The following is a 24,199-nucleotide window of genomic DNA, read 5'->3' as shown; positions in this document are numbered from 1 at the left end:
CCAAATAGGACGAAACGCTCGTCCTGGATTCCACTGCTAGCCACTATCCATCTCTGCCTTACCATAAGTTACATAGTCACAACAACATACAAGATCAATATTCTTCTCTGAGTTATATACAGCCTTCAATGAAACTCTTGATCGCCTAAAAAACGTTTATTTTGATGTTGCATCAAAAGCTTACATAGTTTAGTTCACATATTTTTATTAGAAAAAGCCAAAAAAATATTTAAAACCGGATCTAATATAAATAGATCCAAAATATTAAATAAATGAGGTAAAACTTAGTTATTTTAATATTCCTTTTAAGTCCGATTATTTTCACAAAGATCAACTAAGGGTAATAAATGTTAAGATCCTGGGTTCGAATCTTGCTAGGCGAGGTCGTGGATGAGCACTGCTGAGGAGTCCCATAATCGGACGAAACGGCCGTCCAGTACTTCCAAGTTTTCCTTGGTGGCTTAGCTTCAATCGACTCATGATTTCAATTATGAAAAATACTGAAATCTCCACAAAAAACCCCTTCTAAATTTTGTAGTCATTTATTTATTGGTCATTTGAAATGATTTTGAAATGTCGAAATCATGTCTACTACCAAGTAGATATCGGGTTATCACACTATTGGAAGTATATTGATCTCTTACTCTCACTTCTGAGGAATTCACCAAAAGATGCTTTTGCACATACATATCAACTGGTAGACATAAATGTTGGTAACGTATGGTAAGCACTTTTCCAATTTGAATATGTCAACAATCAGTTTATTCGATTAAAGAGAATAAATTTCAAGACTAAATAATTCAATTGTGATGTAGCTCTTAGTCTATGAACAATCTTCCTAGTCGTTTCAACATAGTTTTTTCTCTATCTCATTATGCCCCATTCCATTCATTCTTGTCTTTACATATTTACTCATAAACTTTTAAGGGTAACCATTATCCTTCATATGATTTTCAGTGCTGACTGAGTTTTCCCCAATGTTGATTGTAAAGCGTCCTAGCTGAAGCTATGAAAATTCAGATTAAGTTCTCACCGAATGTCCTTTTGATGGAAAAAGTGACCTTTTCAACTAAAAATTTATTATCAGAATAGGGATTTGTGGAGATTGCATTAATTCTAATGGTCGAATTCATAAGTCGATTTAAGCTGAACCATCATTGAAAACCTGGCTTTGAGTCCTGCATACGGAATCGTGGATGCTCACTGCTGAGCAGTCCCATACTAGGACAAAACGGCCTTACAGTTCCTCCATTCTTTACATGATGGTCTAACATCAGTCAGTTCATGATCTCAATAAAAACGTTAGCTTAAATGTTTTTCGGACTTATCGCTATGTATATTTATTTAATAGAATTTTTGATCTTATAAGTTAAACTCGGAAACTCATTCTTTATTATCCTGCTATAAATAACTCTAAATCAGTAACATTACTTACTTACTTACGCGTGTTACCCCTCGTCGAGGAGCATAGGCCGCTCACCAGTATTCTCCATCCAACTCTGTTCTGAGCCTTCCTTTCCAGTTATTTCCAGTTGCTATTCATCCTTTTCATACCTGCTTCTATTTCTCGGCGTAATGTGACATATGTACATCAAATAGTAGCTTTCGAAGACCTACAAACAAATGTAGGCTCTAAATCATGCAATGATATACAAATAGTATGGTGGGGTTGAACTGTGTAAATGACTAAACTACATTAATGTAGTTATTCCAATATTGGAGATATTATTAGCTATTTTAGAGGAACGAAGCTCGTGTATCAATAATCTAACATAATTCAATGGTCAAGTCTACTTGAATAGTTATTTAGGCAATATAAAAGAAGGGGTTTTGTGGAGATTTAGTATTTTCATAGTTGAAAGCGTGAGTCAATTGAAACTAGACTACCAAGGAAAACCTGAAAGCACTGAACGGCCGTTTTTTACTATTATGGGACTCCTCAGCAGTGTGCACCCACGATCCCTCCTCGCGAGATTCGAACCCAGGACCTAGCAGTCTCGAGCCGTTGGATGCCGGCTCAGTGGTCTATCGGTTAAGTCGATCTAAGCTGAACCATCATTGAAGACCTGGCTTGGAGTCCTGCATACGGGATCGTGGATGCGCACTGCTGAGGAGTCCCATAATAGGACGAAACGGCCGTCCAGTGCTTCCAGGTTTTCGATGGTGATCTAGCTTCAAATGACTCACGCTTTCAACTATAATATAAAAGGATTGATGTAAAATATCCTTAACATGGAATTTGTTTATCACAATATGATGACTATTTTAATCGTTATACTTTTCAGATGATAATAACTTATTACGTAAACGTAAAGAATTAATACATGAGCTAAAATTGAATGTTAAAACATTAATGGAATATGCTTCAGTTTGTCGTTCAATTCCTGAAGATAGTACACATGTAATCAGTTTTTGTAGTAAGTTTGTCATGTAAATTAATCAGTTATATTGAGCCTAACCAATTCATTTGTAATAAAAAAATAATGCGATTAGTTCTTGGAAAACAAGTAAGTTGATGTATAGTGGCGAGTCCCATTCGACTTACTGTTCAACAATGATCCAAAGTATCACGATTTGATTAGCACGTTATCGATCCTCATGAAATCCAGCCAGTTGGTATGAAGTTGGGCGTCTACTGATTCTTTCATTCGGTACAACAACACTGCTTAAAACTTCTACATAGTAATGATGGTAGTGTGATGCTCATGTGGTTATAATACTACCTGATATCTTATTTCTCTGATATCTTGATGTGGTATCATTCTTTTCAGTCAGTTGATACTTGTTCTTCCCTTCAAATCTTTCTGAAGAGATTATAGAGCATCTTTGCAGTTATTTATAATTCTGACTTCAATGCTTCATTTGGCATATTGTCTGGTCCTGCTACTTTCTGATTCGATTTGTTTAACGAATACTTTGCATTTCGTTTATTAATTAACATTTTTTGTTTAACAATAGAGTAGGTTAAACTTGCGCTAATTTTAAAAAATGAACTACCTATTCACTGATAAAAACAACTAAAATCAAATAGCAAAATGCAAATATATGTTATCTTAACATTTTAAGCATACTTTACCCAAGCATGACCGGTCAGAGTCGAGGATATTCGTAGGCTAATAGTATTCGATCATAGGTGTCTTCGAAGCATTGCTCGTATATCCTGGGATCACCGAGTAAGTAATGCAGTTGTTAGGAAACGGATACTGGATAAGGACGGCAAACCGATTAACGAAGTAGTGAAACTTCATCAGTTAAGATGGCTGGGATACGTGTTATATGTGCCCATTCACCGACTGCCCCGATGAGCGATGTTTCATGGTGTGGGAGTAGGTTGGAAGAAAGCTAGTGGCGGCCAGACCAAAACACGGTACAAATCCGTGAATTCACTGACAAGTATACTGAGCCATTTTGGTAGATGTAGACTACCTGGTTGGGATGATAGTAATCGATGGTTAGAGACCTTGAATGACATGGCCCAAACTCGTTTGGTATTGCGCAGGTGCATCCAATCTTTGTGTTCTCCCAAATTCTAATCTTCTAAATTCTTCATGTCCCCCTCTCAACTCTTTCCAAATTTATTTCACTGGATTATACTCTTTGAATAAGATCATCAAACGCTAATGTTTCAGATTACTGCTTATACTTTTCTACCCCTACCACTATGAGATTTGAATCGACAGTTGCATCTCTGTGCTAATGTGGCATGGCAACTTGAACTGATGTAAGTACGTACGTACGAAGTTCTATATTGTTACTGACTGACTTAGCTTGTTTAAAACAATCTTGTCAAATCATGCTAGTGATACGTTTTAAATGAGTTTTTAATCATGATTATATTTGTTAAATGTCTTGTATGTGGTTTATAATTTTGGTCATATAAAATGACCTACATCCTGCTGACATGATATTCTGTCTTTTGATAGATCACATTCATCAGAATAATAAAGGTTGTCATTCACTCAATTTACACAATCAAACAATCCTTTGTCAATGATAACACGAAACTACAGGCTTGTCTACTTCCGTCTGTAGCTTTTCTAGGGCTTACTACATGTCTCAAACCTGGGTAAATGAGAAGGATTGGGCATGGGATCAGCAATCCCATCGCGTAGAAAACAACCTTGTTAAAAAAAAGCTAGTCAAAATAAACAAGTAAGTAGGTAATAAGATTATTTATTGAATAGCTTTGGACTCCTTTGACATTTTAATCAAGTCTAAACATGGATGAAATAAGTAGTTTTCACAATTATTATTATGTTTATTTCAACTTTAATTTTGAATAATTTATAAATAAAATGACTTAACAAGTTTATATGTGACTAGATTGTTCGAAATCTTCAACATAACAACAACTTATTTCTTAAAATTACCTTCATCTTCTCATTGTCCTATCAAAATTGGATGCCATCTCAGTGATCTAGAGGTTAAGCGTTTGCTTGCGAGACTGATGGATCCTGGGTTCTAATTTCTCGACGCGGGATCGTGGATGCATATTACTGAGGATTTACACAATAGGACGAAATGCCGTTTAGTGCTTCCAGATTTTCCATGGTGGTCTAGCTCCAATTGACTCATGATCTCAACTATTAAAATTATTATAATATCCACAAAAAACGCCTTCTGATATTAAATATGAGAAAATATTGAATATTATATAGTTGAAATCATGAGTCAATTGAAGGTAGACCACCATGGAAAACCTAGAAGCGCTGGACAGCCGTTTCGTCCCACTGTGAGACTCCTCAACAGTGCGCATCCACAATCCCGCCTCACAAGCTAGACTCGAACCCAGGACCTACCAGGATCATCCAGGTCTGTTGGGAAATATCAACTCACTGAAGACATTAGTGGATTGGTTGAAGTCAGACATTAAAACTGTTAGATGCCGACCGGCTCAGTGGTCTATCAGTTAAGTGCTCTGGCGCGAGACTGATAGGTCCTGTGTTCGAATCTCATGAGGCGGGATCGTGGATGAGCACCGCTGAGGAGTCCCACAATAAGACTAAACAGCCGTCCAGTGCTTCTAGGTTTCACATGGTGATCTAGCTTCAATTGACTCATGATCTTAACTATATAAAATTACTAAAATCTCCACAAAACCCCTTTCTGTAAATGTTGAATAGTTATTTTTATTGTACTGTTAACCACAAAAGACATTTTTAAAGTACCTATAAATATCCTTCATTATTTTTCTATATAGCATTGGTTCACGAATGCCTTCGTATTGGTTTAAAAACATCACCATTTTCATTTTATCAAAATATATCAACTTATTCATTATTACATAAAATTTCAAATCAATGTGAAACATCATTGAAAATAATCAATAAATTTGAAAACCGTTTCAATGAAATAGAAAATTCACATAGCAACAATTCAGAAAAGTCTAATCATCACCACCACCCCCACCACCAGAACCAGCAACAACAACAATCAAATTTTCAAAAAATTTTTCATTATTCAGAAAATAATAAAAATAAGATTGATAAAGAAAATGAAAAGAAATTTTATTCAAAATTAAGGTAATTATAATTCATTATATCAGAAAAATTTATATTTTATATGATACTCTATGATCGGAAACTATTAATATATGATCTCGTGTAGTGTGGTCTACTTATATTTATATAAGTAGTATCTGGTGATGGACAGACATAGAATGTATTTTCGCAGAAGACCTATGAGAAAAGAACTGAAAATGAAACGCAATCGGTAGGAAAATGCATGATCAATAGAATTAGAGAAGATGGATTGATATTTACAGAAGGAACAGTGAAGATTGAGACAATTGGTTGTTATTTTGCAAAATAAGTATTTGTTGTATGATTATCAGAATTTAGTAAGATAGTTTGTAGTTTGTGTCTAAATACATTCGATTGTCCTAATCAGTGCTCTGTTTACTACACCCGTGTAAATGGTTTGAAGATGGATAACCGAATAACTAGTTAAAGATCATAATTGATCGGGTTCGAACACATGGTTCTTCATACAATTTTTATTTATTTAGACACATAAATACTGGTACAAAGGGGCATCAGATATATATGCGCCGCACAAATCTTATTTGATTTATGTGAAGGCTGTGATACTGTCCAGGTGCCCGAACTGAACCAGGTGGTTTTCTTAGGGGGACCAAACCCTGATCCTTTGACTTAAAGATCTGATTCAAAAGGCAGTGGAGCATCGTAAGTAGATGCAGACCCATGGTAGCCGGTGACCAACGATTGATTCATTCACCATTTGTTCCCTTGGGATACTGGAGCCCGTGTCCACCAACCTGGTTAAAGCGCCGGATATTCGCTATTCCTCCTTTGAATTTTGCAAACCACACCCCCGCTACGAGAAGGCAGTGAGTAGGACTTCTTGATACTGTTATTCATCAGTTTAGTAAAATAACTCTGAAGAACATGATTAAATGTTTGAGTTAGGAAATAAGTACCAATGATTATCAAGTAAATGTTCTAAATGTAATGTAGTTGTTTCAAGACTCAAAGAACTTGTATTTGACTTTCGTTGATATTGTGATTATGCAATATTAAGGAATATCAAATTAATGATGAATGAGTTGTTCATTGTTTTCTCATTTCCAGATATTCTTTTTAATATTTTAAATAAAATTTTGTATGAAACATATTCTCCTAACAATGTATATATGCTGATATAAACACTTCATTTTAATAACTCTCTTATTATGTTATGTCATAAAGTATAAATTAAGAACAAGCCTTAAAGGTGGTAATAATAGGATATAGTAAATTGAATCAAATTTAATTTTTCCTCATAAATGATCAGTTTGATTGAAGACATTTACATTTCAACACCGTTCGTTTCAAACGCCATCGCGTTATTCACTTACCTACTGAGTCCTGATAACCACCTGCTTGTACAATGGGGTAAAATTTGAATTCATTTATTATTGTTTGTTTGAAGCGAAAGGTACTGGGTTCGAATCCCAGAGTGAACATCAACTCTGAGATACAGGTGCATCCAGCGGACGAGTCCCAAATAGAATAAAACGCGCGTCTTGGATTCCACTGCTAGCCACTATCCATCTTTGTTTATAATGCTTGTGAATTAAGGTAATATCGAAGCAATACGCACAATATACACATATGCCAATTAGAGACTGACCATTTGCAGTCCTAAGCATCAATGAGAAGATTCAAACAAACCAAACTCAGTGAATTTCAATTCATAGTTTCAAACAAGCATCGATGCCTAAAAAATGTTATCTACAAACTTAACTCATTGGTGACTCTAATCTATCCTACTTGAGTTTATTAACAAAAACACACTTGAAGAAAATGTTTAATTGACTCAGTAATTAAACCTAAAAGATAAATAGACTGTAATTACTCACAGAACATGTAATTGAAGCTTTGTTTTGTGATGATAATAAGAAATCATTACATTTCTTAATGAATTATCTCAATTGTTAGGTAAATCCATTAAACATCTATCTATCTTCATCTATCTTCTTCTTTTCAGATTTAATAATAACAGTTCAAACATTGAATGGATTCATTTTGCTCTTGTAGAGAAACTACTTGAAACCATTGTACAACATATCTGTTCAAGAGCAAAGTAAGTGGAATGTTTGTCATATGTCAGTGTGATTGACTATTACGTTGTTGACCTTAACAACTGAATTTGATTAGTCTCATCTGAAATGTATGCATTTCTAGTGGATTGTCTCAGTATTACCATCAAGGCACAAGTATTTTTTGAGTAATGATGGATAATGGTTGGGATTGCAATCCAGGATGCGAGTTTGCTTACTTACTTACTTACTTATACAATAGTGCCGAAGAAGGTTCCATAAGATTGTTCTATCCATGATATCAAACTTTCCTAGTCCAGGAAGTTTATGTATAGTGATGGGTTCCATTCAACTGATTGCTCAATAATGATCAGTAGTGTCAATTTTTGGCCTGTGTACGACTGATCCTTATGTAATCTACATTGATGATCTTCCATCTCGTCTGTGTTTCACCATGGCGAAGATGAGATATCCGTCTATCAATTAAGGGATGAGTATACTGAGCAGCAGTTCGCTCTGTTCTACTTTACGGCTGTGAAACATGGCCATTAAGAGTAGAAGATACTCGTAAGTTACTAGTATTTGACCACAGATGTCTTAGAAATATTGCTCGCATCTGCTGGAATCACTGGGTAAGTAATAGTGAGGTTAGACATAGGTTATTAAGGAGTGGTGGTAAATCAGTTGATGAGGTCATGAATCTTCATCGACTGAGATGGTTGGGCGACGTGTTACATATGCCTGAAGACCGATTACCAGGACGCGCAATGTTGACTAGTGTAGGGGATGGTTGGAAGAGAGTTAAGGGCGGCCAAACCAAAACATGGCATCAGAGCTTGAAGTCACTAACTTCTAGTCTGAGGCATGTTGGTAGATGCAGACTACTACTTGGTTGGTGTCCGCGTGACCATCGTAACCAATGGTTGGAGACTCTGTGTGACATGGCTCAGAATCGATCACAATGGCGTAGGTGTATACACTCTTTATCTTGCCTTAAATCTTGAGATTAAAACTGCTTCATAACTTTTTTCCTTCCTATACTATATCCTTATATACAACCTTTCTTTATATACTACCACCACTAAATTAATTACTTCCATGAGACCGGTGTTCATCTTGTTGTGCTAGTGAGGTATGGCAACTTGGACCGATGCGTATATGTGCCTGGTCCTACGTTGTAGCTGACTGACTGACTGATTGACTGGGGTTCATCATGTCAATATATAATGACTATAAATGTATTGGTTAATACGCAAGTCAGTATAAATTTCACCGAATTCCTAAGCTAATGTAACGAGTGACTGAGAATGATATAATATGTGGCTTTTAGAACTGAAGATATGATAACTTCAAGTTAATAAAGCAAAGAATAGAAACCATGAAACTATGACTAGACAATGAATAAAAATCTACCAGCTATCGACATAATTGTTTCAAATTAATTAGAGAAGAGAGTAGGTTGTTTATGACAAGATCTATTAGTAGTATCTTAATGATTAGAAAATATGAATCTTGATTAATTCGTAACATACAGTAAGTCACCTATAGAATCCGATAAACTTGATTACACTGGATGCGCATTGCTGAGGAGTCCCATGATATGACGAAACGACCGTCAAGTACTTCCAGGTTTTCCATGATGTTCTAGCTTCAATTGACTCATGATTTCAACTATGAAAATACTGAAATCTCTACAAAACCCCTTCTGATTATAATCGTATGCTCACTACTGACTGACTTCAAGATACATGTCCTGAAGTTCTAGTGGGAAGCAGTGACCAGTGGAGTTCAACCACGTCTGTTGTTAGATAACAACTCACTGAAGACAATTGGTGAACGGTTGCTCAAACATCGTGGATCAGTTGAAGTTAGAAATTAACACCGTTGGATGCCATCAGGCTCCGTGGTCTAGTGATTAAGTGCTCTGGCGCGAGACTGGTAGTTCCTGGGTTCGAACCTCACTCGCGAGGCGGGATCATGGATGCGCACTGCTGAGGAGTCCCATAATAGGACGAAAGGGCCGTCTAGTGCTTCCAGGTTTACCATGGTGGTCTAGCTTCAATTGACTCAATATTTCGACTGTGAAAATACTGAAATCTCCATAAAACCTCTTCTGATTACATTGCGAATCTTATATGCACGTATATCAACTGATATATACATATATGCATACTTATGATGGGCGGCGTCCGAGATCTGACAATGAAATAGAATGTGCTAAGCTTCAATACCAGCTGACGGTTAATACTTTCAAATGTCATATCAAATAAAGGTTTATTATATAAAGTATTATCCATTCATAGTATATACACAGAATTTCTTTTTCCGTTGTAGAGAATTTTATAGTTCTGATAGCATTATGGCTAATAAATGTGATGTCAATGTATTTTTATCTTTGATCAGTGAGTTCTATAAGTGTTTTTCAATGCATAATCATGTTTTATTTACTAGGGGTAATTACCCAAGTCATTCATGAAATTTCAATTCTTTTTTACTTGACACACGAAACTGAAATTATAAACTTGTTCCCGAATGTCCAGGTATAACCGAGAGTAGGGAGAGTTAGCTATTTCGAAATGCTCTCATATCGCCACACGTATACAACCACTGCCTACTCGCAGCGAGGATGTTCTTCAAGAAATTGAGAGGACACGGAGTGTCCACCTAGGGGAGTTGGAAAACTCAGATTCCAAATCAACATTTCAGATGGGCTCTAGGATCCTGAGGGACCGAGTGACGTGTGTACCTATTGTCGGTTACTAGTATCTCCTAACGTTGCTTTAATGTCTTGTCGATCAGACTTCTATGTCAAAGGCTCGTGGAATTGATCCTAGGAAAATCACGTGCTTCGGATTGGGCACGCGGAAAGTATCACAGCTTTCACACAAATCAAATGATTTGTGAGGCGCATAACCAAGTTTATCCACACATACCTACGTGTCCCAACCCAACTGTCAGTGTATTCACTGACAGATGTCATGCGTTGGTTCGGCCGACTATGGCTTTGAGTATTCTAAATTAAAAAGAAAATTTCCTGGCTAAAGACTGACTACTGAAATTTCAAACGGTGAGAGTTTTATCTCTAAAAGAGTGTTTATGCTAAATTTAAGTAACTATGCGGATAAACCTGATGAACATCATTTGAAGTGATAGATTTCAACGACAATTAGCCATAGTCTCTGAATCGACTAGTGATGTTTGTACAAAATGCCTGTTTTAGGGTTGATGTACCTATCTGGTGCACCTTACAATGACAGACATTGTCGTAAAACAGGTCGATCGACATAGTTTAACGCTGCCTTAAGGCCGAGAAATACAACTGTGGTAAGAAAGTGGTAAATATGTTTTTGTTCTGAAACCTGCCGAAGGGTGAATATTTGGTCCGTACATCCACATCCATGTTCGAAATTAGTCTGGTTTTCTCGAGTTTGCTTTCCTTAAGCTCAGGTAAGGCCATGTTTGATTATTGCGGTTACCGTTTAGGATACTACATCAATGAAACCAATTCCTCCATGCTTTTCACCAGAGAATTTTCATCTTTCCTTATAGACTGAGTCGATCAACAATCGAAACTAGTAAAATGGGATTGCGCCCGGTTCCTAGACTTAAGCGAATACTTCAGTCGACGCAGCTGGTAAAACAACCATTAACATGGAAAATTCGTGGGGTAGTTTAATCAGGGTCTGTAGCTTTTCCTCGATTTAGATCAGCTACGAAGTTTTCTACCAACTTGAGAATTAGGGGGCTAATATCTTTTTAATCATATTCAGGTTGCATAGTAAAATTTGGAAACCAAAGTGTAGCTTAAAAAACAGTTAAACTGTTCGCCAGAGTGTTATACCCATTATCCCAGTTTCTTGGGTTGAGAGTGTACTGTCACTTCATTTTTTCTACAATAATCTAACTATCTTTCGAAGTCTTAATACCTAATCCATTGATATGTCTGAAAAGTTGTCTACTGTTGCCTAATACTACTTCACTTTCCATCTCTTTTGCTTTCGTTGGGCATTACTGCTCATGGTCATTTTGTATATATTTTTCAGTCTATGTTTCAGCTGCCTTCGATACGTAAAGTGTAAAGAGCTTAATACGAAGAGCTTACAAGCATCTATATATTCAGCAGACGCTGCTGAAATCCGATAATTTTTTTAAACTTTTGGTTGCAGTTATTCGTGAATATCAGTGCTGTTTTCTCAGCTGCCTGAATATCATACCGAGTCACATTGAAGTGAACATTACTTTGATGACTGACGAAATGAATAATTAGTTGTTCCTAAGATAAATACTCCTGATCACCATCCAGTGATCAAACGATTGTAAACACTTTGCTAGTATGTGTTAATATGCATGAAATCAAGAGGGCCTGAATGTTATTAACTTAATAATCCATTTAAAGAGAAATACTGTTATTAGGGAACCTCATGAACGAAGATTCAAAGTCGGAAAAGTCATTCAGCTATCAACAATTTCTCGCTAGGACACTGCAGTCAGAGCTTATTTAGCATGCCATCATGTTTATTACTGATTCAAGATTAGCCTGACATAACATACTAATATGAGCTTATTTACTTCACCTATATTTATATATCTTAGTTCAATATTGGGTTCATAAATGTTTAACTGACGGAATACAGTCTGATTGTAGTTAACCTAATGTTGTTATAATTGTTAATGAATATATCTCAATATTTGATTGGTGTTATTTATTTAGGAGGTCCATGTGCAATCAACTATTCATCAACTATTCATAAAGATTCATATTGGTTAAATTTACATGCAAATGAACTCATTGAAAGGCAACGATTCACTTCAATTACAAATCAAAATCAAACTGTTTATAGCCCATTAAACGTATCACAGAAGATAAAATCACCTGTAAGTATTTATTACGAAATCAGTTTACAAACTTACTTTCTTACTTAGGCTTGTTACCTCTCATGGAGGAGCATAGGCCTCCCACTACCACTCTCCATCCAACCCTGTCTTGGGCGATCTGTTTTAGTTCTTTCCAATTGCTATTTATCCTTGTCATGTCTGATTTCAATTCCCGACATAGTATATTCTTTAGTTTTCCTCTTTTCCGTTTCTCTTCAGGATTCCAAGTTAGGAATTACCTCGTGATGCCGTTTGGTGATTTCCGTAATATATTTCTTATCCATTTTCATCGTCTTTTGCTAATTTCCTCTTCAGATGAAAATTGGTTTGTGCTCTGCCACAGCAAGTTGTCCCTGATGGCATCCGAACAACGGATATTGAGTATCTAACATAGACAATTGTTTATAAATACTTTTACACTTTTAATGATAGTTGTGCTAGTTCTTTAAGTTTCAGCTCGTATTGAGGATGTTGGTTTTGATGTTGGCTGACAGTTATTTTGAGTCCCATATGTTCTTCAACTATGAGATTGCTGTCCTTGCATTGCCAATCTTTGCCTTTACGCCTGCATCAAATTCTTCATGTCTATCGACGACTGCTACCAAGGTGCGTGAATGTGAATCATTTGTCTGTGGTTTAATATTAAGTGGAATTCATTCAATTTGAATGACTTTTATGTAGCACTTATACATATTGTGATGAATGAGAACACAAGTGGGGATATTACATAATATGAGAACCATACAGTTAATACTTCATTTGCAAACTGTCCGTTAGACTTTATTCTTCTTTCGTTTCCACACCAATCACTCTCTAATCTCGTTCTCCTCTTCTCTTTGGTCTTCTCAACCTTCTGCTATCAGGCATTTCACTTTTGATCAACGATACATACTACTTATATCTGTAGACATCATTACCACACAACACAATGTGACTTATATTAAAGAGGGGTGTAGATTAGATTTCATCTAAACCTATCGAATAAATGGTTAAGTACAGAAAACTTTCACCTTAGTATGTATAATTAGCAATCAAAATAAACAGGATAGATTCTTATTCTAAAAGAAGCCTATAAGGAATCGTGAAATTACTTTTACAAAACTAGTTTCAGACTAGTGTCGGTTGCTATGCTAAGCCCATATAACTCATTCTAGCTTCGCAACAGGTCATTATAATTATTCTTCTCTAACCACATTTTGACCTTGTGTTATGTTCGCCACTTGATTAAAGCAAAATACGGTATAGAACTTCGACACTCGAACGTAAAGAACCCCACAGTCCCAAACCAGAAGACAGAAGGCTGGAGAAGTGTTTGTTGGGTAAGAATTAAAAAGCACAGAAAATCATGGGTATTTATAGGTGCTAGTGTTTGTTATATCAACATCATAATTCAGCCAATCCGTAAAAGACAAGTTATGTTACAGTTCAATCCTAGTATGCCACGTTGATACTGTAGAGAGCTTCATCACGTTCTGATTGAATCGAAACTCTTTGGCTCCTATACGGCCTCTGGAGGCTCGAAAGCTGTCCCAACATCTTGTCAATTATTCGCTTATCAACCTTGACCGTTTTCAGCATGAGCGTATGTGTGTGCAGATCTTATCCTATTCATCACATGTCTATAGCCTTTTTTGTCTGATTATAAGTATCGATCCACGCTTGGTTAAATTGAGTACACAGACATGCCTTCTCCACTACATGTCATTCCATTTCTCTTATCTCTTTCCTATTCACTTCCTACACTCCGTCTCCCCGATTGTTCATACAGATCAATGATTATACGAAATAAGTATATTCAAAACTTCATTCTTGTATCTGACTTATTTTAATTCCATGCGATTTAATTCGATGAAATATACAAGGATAATCGACATGTATATATCAATGACAATTAGCATACAATCTAATCGGAATCATTAAATACTGTATATCACCATGGCAACCAGAATTCTTCTTTTTTTTAAATTTACAGATAGTTTACCCGGAAAATTTGAATTTTATTGAAAATAAAAAAATTGATAAAACTATAAAAAGAAGAATAAGAAATCCATCTACATTATCAGATTCATCATTGACAGATAATAATGTAGATAGTTTATATCAAACAAGAAAAAGTACATTACTTTATGGAAAGAATAATGTTATGGTAACATATTTATTTTATTGATTATTTTATATTGATTTTTTATTTTGAACACAAAGAAAAATATTGATTGAACTAACATATTGGTATTATGTAATCAAATTGTCATTTGAATAGTTGAATTCATGAGTCAATTGAAGTTGGGTGCCGGCAGTCTCAGTGGTCTAGAGACTGATAGGTCCTGGGTTCAAATCTTTTGAGGTGGGATCGTGGATATGCATTGTTGAGGAGTCCCATATTAGGGTCGGAACGACTATTCAATACTTTCAGGTTTTTTCATGGTGATCTAGCTTTAATTGACTCATGAATTCAACTATTAAATTACTATAATATACACAAAACCACTATCTGATTATAATTATCATTTACATTGAATTCACTTAGTATTGTTTGTTTGAATCTTCCTATTGATGTTTAGGACTACAAATGGTCAGTCTCTAATTGCCATATCTGCATACTGTGCGTATTGCCTCGATATAATCTTAATTCACAAGCATTGTAAGCAAAGATGGATAGTGGCTAACAATATAATCCACGACGTGCGTCTTGTGCTGCTTGAGACACGTCCGCAAGATGTACCTTCATCATCAATGGGAAGATTCAAATAAGCAATACTAAGTGAATTCAAACTTCACGGGATTGCACAAGCAAGTGGCTATCAGGACTCAGTAGCTAAGTGGATAACGCGATGGAGTTTGAAGCGAAAGGTATTGGGTTCGAGTCCCAGAGTGAACATCAACTGTGAGACGCAGGTACATCCAGCTGACAAGCCCCAAATAGGACGAAACACACGTCCTTGATTCCACTGCTAGCCACTATCCATCTTTGCTCGCAATATCATTTTCATTGTTTTGTAGGTTCAATATTGTGTTCAAGGTAGTAACTACAAAAAGCTGAAATATTCACCTATAAACATATAAGATAGTTTTTCTATTTAAGTCATTTGGTTATTAGAGTGAATATAACAGTGTTGTACTGAACAATATCAATCATCTGGATTTTGATTGAACACTGCCCAAGTTGTGTGCGAAGGATTTAAATAACTCTTCTATTGTAAGATATACATTATCTTCTTATCAGATAAGAAAACATACAAAGTTAGACGTTCAAAAGCTTCTCGAGATTTCTTCGTTTTCACTGACTTGGAAGTGAAATTTTTGTCCACTAATTGAAAATTCTAGAGTTCAAGAAAGAAACAATTTAGATAAGATAGTGGTTGGAAGTAGTCAACAAGAAACCCTGAACCCGAGTCTCGTGCTATTTAGCACTCGTCAATATCAGTTCCTCAAGATTACAAGTACACATTATTGATGAGTACCAAGTAGTACAAAACCCGGGTTCAGGGTATCCTGTTGATTACCTTCAACTACAATCTTATCTCAACATAGTGCATGTAATGTCGAGTCACCTAGACTAGTGGCCACATTGCAACTTTGTTAATGGGATTTGATCTGTTCTAAGAAGGACCAGAAGTAATATTATTATTATTAGTGGCTTTATTCAATCTTATATTTTCGGTACAGTATAGAATTCTCAGTACAAAGTATTTCAGCGAGTTTCCATTTCTTACTTCTTGGTCGACTCTGACGATGTATATTGAGTGATCACCAGTTAGATGTTAGCAGTTTAGGAATCGACATCTGAATAATATTCATTCTTTTCAATATACTTTGCCAGCCATCACGATGTCTCCGATTGTGCATTTGTGTAACTTGTACAGAGAAAGGTCGTAAACACTTCACAAACACACTGAATAGATTATGTAATTAATTGATATAATGATCTATTAAAACAAACAAGAAAACGAATAACTTGTTGAAATATCTACGTGACAGGAACATGTAACCCAGATATTCAAGCAGGTCGCTTTATCATCTCAACAGTTCAGTATACGTAAGAATCTAAATAACGATTGTTCTAGTTTGTTATCCATTTACAGTATTTAATTTAACCTAAAAGTTTAGGTTTGGTCCACCAGAGTGTTTGATACCTTAGTGGTTGCGCCACAGGATTGGGCTGTGCTGTTCGGATTGTAGCATTGAAGCCTATATAGTGTCTGGTTCTCCTATAGGGCGTGATTAAGCTATACTGCTTGGGTCGCCGCGTGAAAGTCTGGATGGTGTCTGGTTTTCCTGAAAACCAGTGCAAGATTACCCTGGCCCATAAGGGTATATTATCTAACTGTGAATTATATAAAAGTTTAGGTTACTTCATACAATTAGCTAATATTGAATTTATACTTAATTAATGCATATTATTATGTGAAATTATGAAAGATATGCCAGTAAATAAAAATATAGTTGAATTTGCGAGTCAATCTAGTATACACTACTACTGTAAACCTTGAAGTACTTTATGGCTGTCTCGTCCTAGTATAGGACTTTTCAACAATTTGCATTCACGATCCAGCACATGGGATTCGAATCCAGGACATTAGGTATTGCACGTGAGCAGTTAATCTCTAGACCACTGAGCCGATATCTGACGATGTTAATGTCTAACTTTAATCAATCCACAATATTGGGTGACCATCTTCCATTGTCTTTAGTAAGTAAATACCTTACAACAGACACGGTTGAAATCCACTGGACACAGCTTCTCATTAGAACTGCAGATTATAATTAGTTATCATCCTAATCATATATTTAAATATTGTTTCTGTAATTTCAGACCGGAATTCTGAGGTAAAAGACTTCAACATCAGTCAACTCATGATTTGGAAATCTGAGATTTTATCTTAAGGTTACATAAATCACACTAATTGCGCGTAACTGTAACAGTGTTCTCTTAACTATTTCCGAATAAATTATAACGACTGTAAATTTTCTTAATAAACTAGAATGAATAATAAGGTAAACATTGGAACCATTTAAGCTTGATAGAATAGTTGGTAGTAATTATATTAAAACCAAGTATTATGAGTTAGTCAAAGTCACAGAATAATTATGAAAGTATTAGTACTTATAAGCGAAGATGGATGGTGGCTAGAAGTGAAATCCAGGACGCACGTTTCGTCTTATTTGGGACTTGTCAGTTGGATGTACTGTATCCCTGACTTGATGTTCACTCCGAAACTCAAACCCAGTATCGTTCACTTCAAATGCCATCACATTATCTACTTAGCTACTGATTCAAGATAGACACTTGCTTGTGCAATAAGGTGAAGTTAATTGGATAACGTGATGGCGTTTGAAGCGAGCGGTACTGAGCTCAAGCCTCAAAGTGAACGTCAACTCCGGGATCCAGACACATTCAGTTGACATGTCCCTAAAAGGGTAAAACGCGCGTCTCGGATTTCACTGCTAGTCACCAACCATCTTTGCTTATAATACATATGATTCAAGACAATACTAAGGCAGAGTATGCAGTATCCAAATATCCCAATAATAGTCTGATCAATTGCAGTCATAAACATCAATGCGAAGATTCAAACAAACAATCTCAAAGTATGACTACTTAGTTAAATAATACGATGCAAAGATTTGTTCAACTTTTCTTTCATTTATGCTGACACAAAAGCTATCACAAACTTCAATACTTGATTTGATAACATAATACAACCTTAGTAAGAACCTATATTGTTGACTTTGGTTCACTTGAAGGTTTGAATTATTTTCTGGTTAGCGTTTTTTTAGCGAGTTAATTTTTCTACGGGATGGGGTCGCTAACCCTATGCCCAACCCTCCTCTTTTACCCGGGCTTGGGACTGGCAGTAACTCCAGAAGAGCTACAGGCGGAGATATGAAAAGAATGAATAACAACTGGAAGGAACTGGAAAGGATTGCTCTGAACAGAGTTGGATGGAGAATGTTGGTGAGCGGCCTATGCTCCTTCACGAGGGGTAACGGGCGTAAGTAAGTAAGTAACTTAAAGGTGTATTTAGAAAGTGACAGGTTATCAACTCTACTTTATATGAACCATCAAAACAGTTTACCTGAGTCAACCGTCGTGACATATAACATCGTAACTAAACGACTACACCATATTAGTTGCTAATATATAAGTAAAGAGAATCATTTACGACCTTGGAAACTCATATAAGTTAACTAATCCTAATTTTACTATTGGGTTGTACTTATAAACTTTCGACCGCCGTATCCTATTTGTTGACGAACATTTATATGTCTTTCCTGAATGAATTCAGCTGAATGTTCCCTTATATCCATTTATTAATTGATGGTGAATATACCTTTTAACATTTTTTTCTTTACAGTTAGGAGATGATCAAAATTCTCTTGGTTATTTTGAATTAATCAGTTCTACAAACGATTTATTACTAAAATGGACATCGAATGATTTATTATTACAAGCTTCATATGGTAACGTTTATCATTGTCATGACAACGATAATAATAATGAATATAATATTGATCAAAAGATGTCAAATGATTCAATGTATGAATCAAATAATCCCGAAGTTCCCGACCAATACTTAAATTCACAAAGTTCACAACTAATGAAAAACAACAAAAGAGTTGATTAGTAAGCGAATTATTCTTGTATTTTCAGAAGTAAAACCTTAGTTGAATGGATTATATAATTGGATTGACTTTATTCAGATAAAGAATAAATTCTAATAAGTACTGGGTTGATGTTTTTGTAGTGTGGTCTACTTATATCCAAATAAGTAGTATATGGCGATGGTCAGGCATAGAATGTATTTTGACGGAAGATCGATAAGGAAAGAACTGAAATGAAGCGCAATTGGTAGGAAAATGCATGGAACAATGGAATCAGAGAAGACAAACTGATATTTACAGAAGGTACAGTGAAGATTGAGACAATCGGTTGTTATTTTGCAAATTAACTATTTGCTGTATAGTTAACAAAGTTTAGTGAGATAGTCTGTAATTTGTGATTAAATACATTCGATTTTCCCCAGCCGGTGTTTTGTTTACTAAACTTTAGAAAGCCTTAGGAGTTCACAACCACAACCATCAATCTAGGGACGAAGCCTTAATGTAAACGAGAAAATTCATATATACATTGAAATAAGATGGTGGTTGGAGGTGGTCAATAGGAAACCCTGGACCTGGGTTTAGGGCTGCTTGGCACTCGTCAGCAAGGTGTACCTGTAATCTTGTGGGAACTGGTGCTCCCTGACGGATTCGATCACGTGTCACTCAGCTTCACAGTCAGAGACGTTACCATTGGGCTATTCTGGCCGCGACCGACCTCCTGTAGGGCTGAGATGTAATCACAATTGATTGATCACTGGATGGTGATTAATGTCATGCGTGTCAAGTCCTTCTTAGTGCTGATCAAATGCTATCGATCATATATACATTCTGTGAGAGTTGCTTTGATATGGCTATTATGACACGATATTACACAGAACAGATAGAATCTGGTAACGGTAGATAAGTGAATAACACGTTAGGATTTAAAACAATAGATACTGTGTAAAGGAATGAATATCAACTTTGAGATACAGCTACACTCGGCTGACAAGTCTTAAATAGGACGAAATACTCATCCTGGATTTCACTACTAGATACATTCAACCGTTTATGAGCAAACTATGTGTAAAAGTATTTCAATGAACTCATCATCGGGGATTCGAATTTATTTTTTTAATGATTTTTCAGTGGTTTCCATTTGGGTATCTTGTCAGTATCAATGAAGAAGATTGAATATGTCCATCTACATCAAGGTAAACCGGATAAATGTAACTGTTCATAATAATAAATAATGTTTGCATCATGGATACAAGTGTGATGTAAGGGAAATGAAGTTCATTAACTAAAACTTTCGTTTGTTATACATCATGTAGGTTAAAACACTTGAAAACAACCGAATTACATGATGTTGACTATTTTTATATCAGATTAAAGAAGCATTTTCATGATAGATATTCACTGATATAAATGTGGTATTGTAGTGTGGTCTACTTATATCCAATATAAGTAGTTTATGGTGATGGTCAGACATAGAATGTATTTTGACAGAAGATCGATAAGGAAAGAACTGAAATGAAGCGCAATTGGTAGAAAAATGCATGGAACAATGGAATTAGAGAAGATGGATTGATATTTACAGAAGGTACAGTGAAGATTGAGACAATTGATTTTTATTTTGTCAATTAACTGTTTACTGTATGGTTATCAGCATTTAGTGAGATAGTCCGTTAGTGTGTGCTTAAATACATTCGTGCTCTTGTTCACTACAGTATATGTCGATAGATTTAAGTTTTATGTCACACAAGTCGGAAGTGAATAACCTGACAGCAGAACGCTATAAAGGCTGATCTAAAGAAAACAAAAATGGAATTAGAAAGGAATTAATAATTGAAAGAATCATACAGAATGGATAGGAAATAATTCACGGATAGTTCTCATATTTTGACAAGACTTTATGTAATATTCTCGAAATCTTCGTTCATTACACAAGTAGCATTGTTCAAAGTCTGCCAGTCGTATTGTAGTGAACAAGAACACAAGTGAAGACAATCGAGTGTAGTCGAACGCGAAATTACAGAATATCTTGGTAAAATCTGAGATCCATACAGTAAATACACCGTTTGCAAAATGGTAATCAATCATCTCACACTTCATTGTTCTTTCGTTTCTACACCAATCATTCTCTATACTTAGTCTTTTTTCTTCGGTCTATTTCATCAACTGCTTCCAGGCATTTCACTTTCGATTGATGATGCATACTACTTATATATATCGATATCAGTAGCACACACCACAACAGTAAATTAAAAATCTTGCTTGAGCACAAATTACAGACTATCTAACTAAATTCTGATAGCCATACAGTAAACAGTTAATTTGCAAAATAACCAATTGCGCTTCATTTCAGTTCTTTCCTTATCGATCTTCAGTCAAAATACATTCTATGCCTGACCATCGCCATATACTACTTATTTGGATATAAGTAGACCACACTACAGTATGACTACTACCAGTAAATAGTGATAAATTACTTAATGAACATGTTTAAAGTTTAGCAAGAATAGAAAAATCCAGTAAGACAAATATGGGTCCAAGTTGATAGCTAATGAAAATTAGATTAATGAACTAGATAAGTTTTATGGAGTATGTAAATAAAGTAGTCAGTAATTCAGCAAAATCCGAATAACATACCAACCAAAATTGATCATAGAAGTCTTTTATTTATATTCTATGTATACAAATATTTGCTTCCATTCTAGATAATTGACGTTTGTCAAAGTTGTGAATGAATAATATTAGTTTGAACATACGGATGACATATGTTATGAAATAAACTGTTACTAAGTAACTGTTTAGCTCAGTTTTAGGATTCTTTAGTAGTACACACCTTCGACAAAATCCAGCAACTAAAAAAGTGAAATATCATTGGATTAAAATTCATTGGTTCAAATATTTTATCAGAATGGGGTTTTGTGTAGATTTTAGTAATTTTATATAGTTGAGATGATGAGTCAAAAGAAATTAGACAACCATGGAAAACCTGGAAGAACTGAACGGCCGTTTCATCCTATTGTGGGACTCTTCAGCAGTGCGCATCTACCATCCCGCCTCGTGAGATTGGAACCCAGGACCTATCGGTTTCGCGCGCGAGCACTTAACCACTAGACCATTGAGTCGGCCGGCATCCAACAGTGTCTATGTCTAGCTTCAACCAATCCACGAAATTGAGCAACCATTCACCAATATCTTCAATGAGTTGATATCTCCCAACAGACCTGGTTTAACTCCATTGGTTACTGCTTCTCACTGGAACTCCATGAAATACCTATTGAAGCCAGTCACTAGTGAGCACATGATCATTGTCAGAAGGGGGGTTTTGTGGAGATTTCAGTGGATGCGCACTGCTGAGGAGTCTCACAATAGGACGAAACGGCCGTCTAGTGCTTACATGTTTTCTATGGTGGTCTACCTTCAATTGACTCATGATCTCCACTATATCAAATATTTTAACCTAAAATAATTTATAAAAATGTTCCAAAATTTAAAAACCAGTGGGTTCATACCTACCAAATAATTATGATAAAAATTATTATGATTAGTCATTTAGATTAAAGTATGCTGTTTAATGGTGTTCAATACATCAAACTTATGTGACAACATTGAACGAATAAATTCCTTTGAGAACTGATTGAGAAATAACTATTTGGGACTCGTGAGCCGGATGTACCTGTACCTCAGAGTTGATGTTCACTTTGGGACTCGAACCCACTATCGTTCGCTTCAAACGCCATCGCATTCTACACCTAGCTACTGAGACCTGATAGCAACCTGCATGTGCAATACGGTGAAGTTGAAATTTACTTATTATTGTTTGCTTGTATCTTCTCATTAACGTTTGGGACTGCAACTGAGCAGTCGCTTATTCCCATATATGCACCTTATGCCTTAAGTCAAAAGTATTATAAGCAAAGATAGATAGTGACTAGGAATGGAGTCCAGGATTCAGGTACATTCAGCTGACGAATTCCGAATAGGACGAGACGCGCGTCCTGGATTCCATCGCTAGCCACCATCCATCTTCAATATTGAAAATAGTTTGTCAAATATCATAATTTTATTCTTTAAATTTTATTTCTAGATGCATCATCTGAATATTGTATCATTTTAATTGGTTTTGATGGAATACCACATCCACCAATACGATTACATGGTGGATTTAATGCTGTTTATAATTTTCTAATATGTTTGGATCAAGGTTTACAACCTAATGCCTGTTTAAATCCATCAACTACTGAACTAGATAGTAAGTAGATCAATTTACTGAATGTATTTTAATTCTTTATATCTAATAACAAATATATAAGAACTCTCGTCTAAATTAGAGCGAATAGTTTCACAGTATTTGAGCGCCGAGTTGATGTAAGACATAAAATAATTCCTTGAAAAAAGCTTGGACCAGATTGCCAGGCGAAACGTTGGATTTACGACAAATTCATTCGCTGAGATTTTACAAATATATTATTCCTATTTAATGTCTAATAACAAATATGTTGTGAAATTTATGAAATATTTAAGCTATACAAGAAGAAGGCGTTTTTGTGGATAGTTGAGATCATGTGTCAGTTGAAGCTAGATAATCATGGAAAACCTGGAAGCACTGGACGGCCGTAACATCCTAGTATGGGACTCCTCAGAAGTGAGCGTCCGTCATTCCGCCCCGCGAGTTTCGAACCCAGGAACTACCGGTCTCGCGCGCGAATGCTTAACCTCTAGACCACTGAGCCTGCCGCCATCCGACGGTGTTTAACTTCAACTAATCTACAAAATTGTGTGACAAATCCAACATTGTCTTCAGTGAGTTACTATCTCACAACAGACCCGGTGAAACTCCATTAGTCACTGATTCTCTCTAGAACTTCGGGAAATGCCTCTTGAAATCAGTCACTAGTGAGCATATGCTGATTGATATTAGAAGGGGATTTTGTGCATATTATAGTAATTTTCTGAATAGTTGAGAATGGATCCTCAATTTCGTGGATTAGTTGAAGTTAGACACCGTTGGATGCCGGCAGGCTTAGCGGTCCAGAGATTAAGCACTCGCTTGCGAGACCGATAGGTCTTGGGTTAAAATCGCATGAGGCGAAATCGTGGATGCGCATTGTTGAGGAGTTTTACAGTAGGACGAAACGGCCGTCCAGTACTCCCAGGTTTTCCATGGTGGTCTAGCTATAATTGGCTCAT

The 24,199-nt window shown here is 35.8% G+C and overlaps 1 protein-coding gene across 1 annotated transcript in view; it reads left to right on the top strand.

Annotated features, from left to right (window-relative positions):
• Nucleotides 1-707: 707 nt before the first annotated feature.
• The window catches only part of Smp_151740 (run and tbc1 domain containing, putative), a gene marked incomplete at both ends in the record, with an annotated part of 39,589 nt that continues 16,097 nt past the window's right edge, over nucleotides 708-24,199 (top strand). Inside the window, 10 exons of the mRNA XM_018791246.1 lie at nucleotides 708-723; nucleotides 2,286-2,417; nucleotides 5,201-5,384; nucleotides 7,489-7,584; nucleotides 9,875-9,942; nucleotides 12,252-12,373; nucleotides 14,388-14,561; nucleotides 18,772-19,040; nucleotides 20,147-20,226; nucleotides 23,097-23,261. Coding sequence (XP_018645581.1) covers nucleotides 708-723; nucleotides 2,286-2,417; nucleotides 5,201-5,384; nucleotides 7,489-7,584; nucleotides 9,875-9,942; nucleotides 12,252-12,373; nucleotides 14,388-14,561; nucleotides 18,772-19,040; nucleotides 20,147-20,226; nucleotides 23,097-23,261 — 1,306 coding nt within the window. The remainder of the gene's footprint in view (nucleotides 724-2,285; nucleotides 2,418-5,200; nucleotides 5,385-7,488; nucleotides 7,585-9,874; nucleotides 9,943-12,251; nucleotides 12,374-14,387; nucleotides 14,562-18,771; nucleotides 19,041-20,146; nucleotides 20,227-23,096; nucleotides 23,262-24,199) is intronic.

Source organism: Schistosoma mansoni, assembly GCF_000237925.1.
Source record: "Schistosoma mansoni, WGS project CABG00000000 data, chromosome 3 unplaced supercontig 0141, strain Puerto Rico, whole genome shotgun sequence".
In the NCBI taxonomy this organism is placed as follows: Eukaryota; Metazoa; Platyhelminthes; class Trematoda; order Strigeidida; family Schistosomatidae; genus Schistosoma; species Schistosoma mansoni.
The sequence above is the reverse complement of the archived record's forward strand: the minus strand, read 5'-3'. Positions and strand labels throughout refer to the sequence as shown.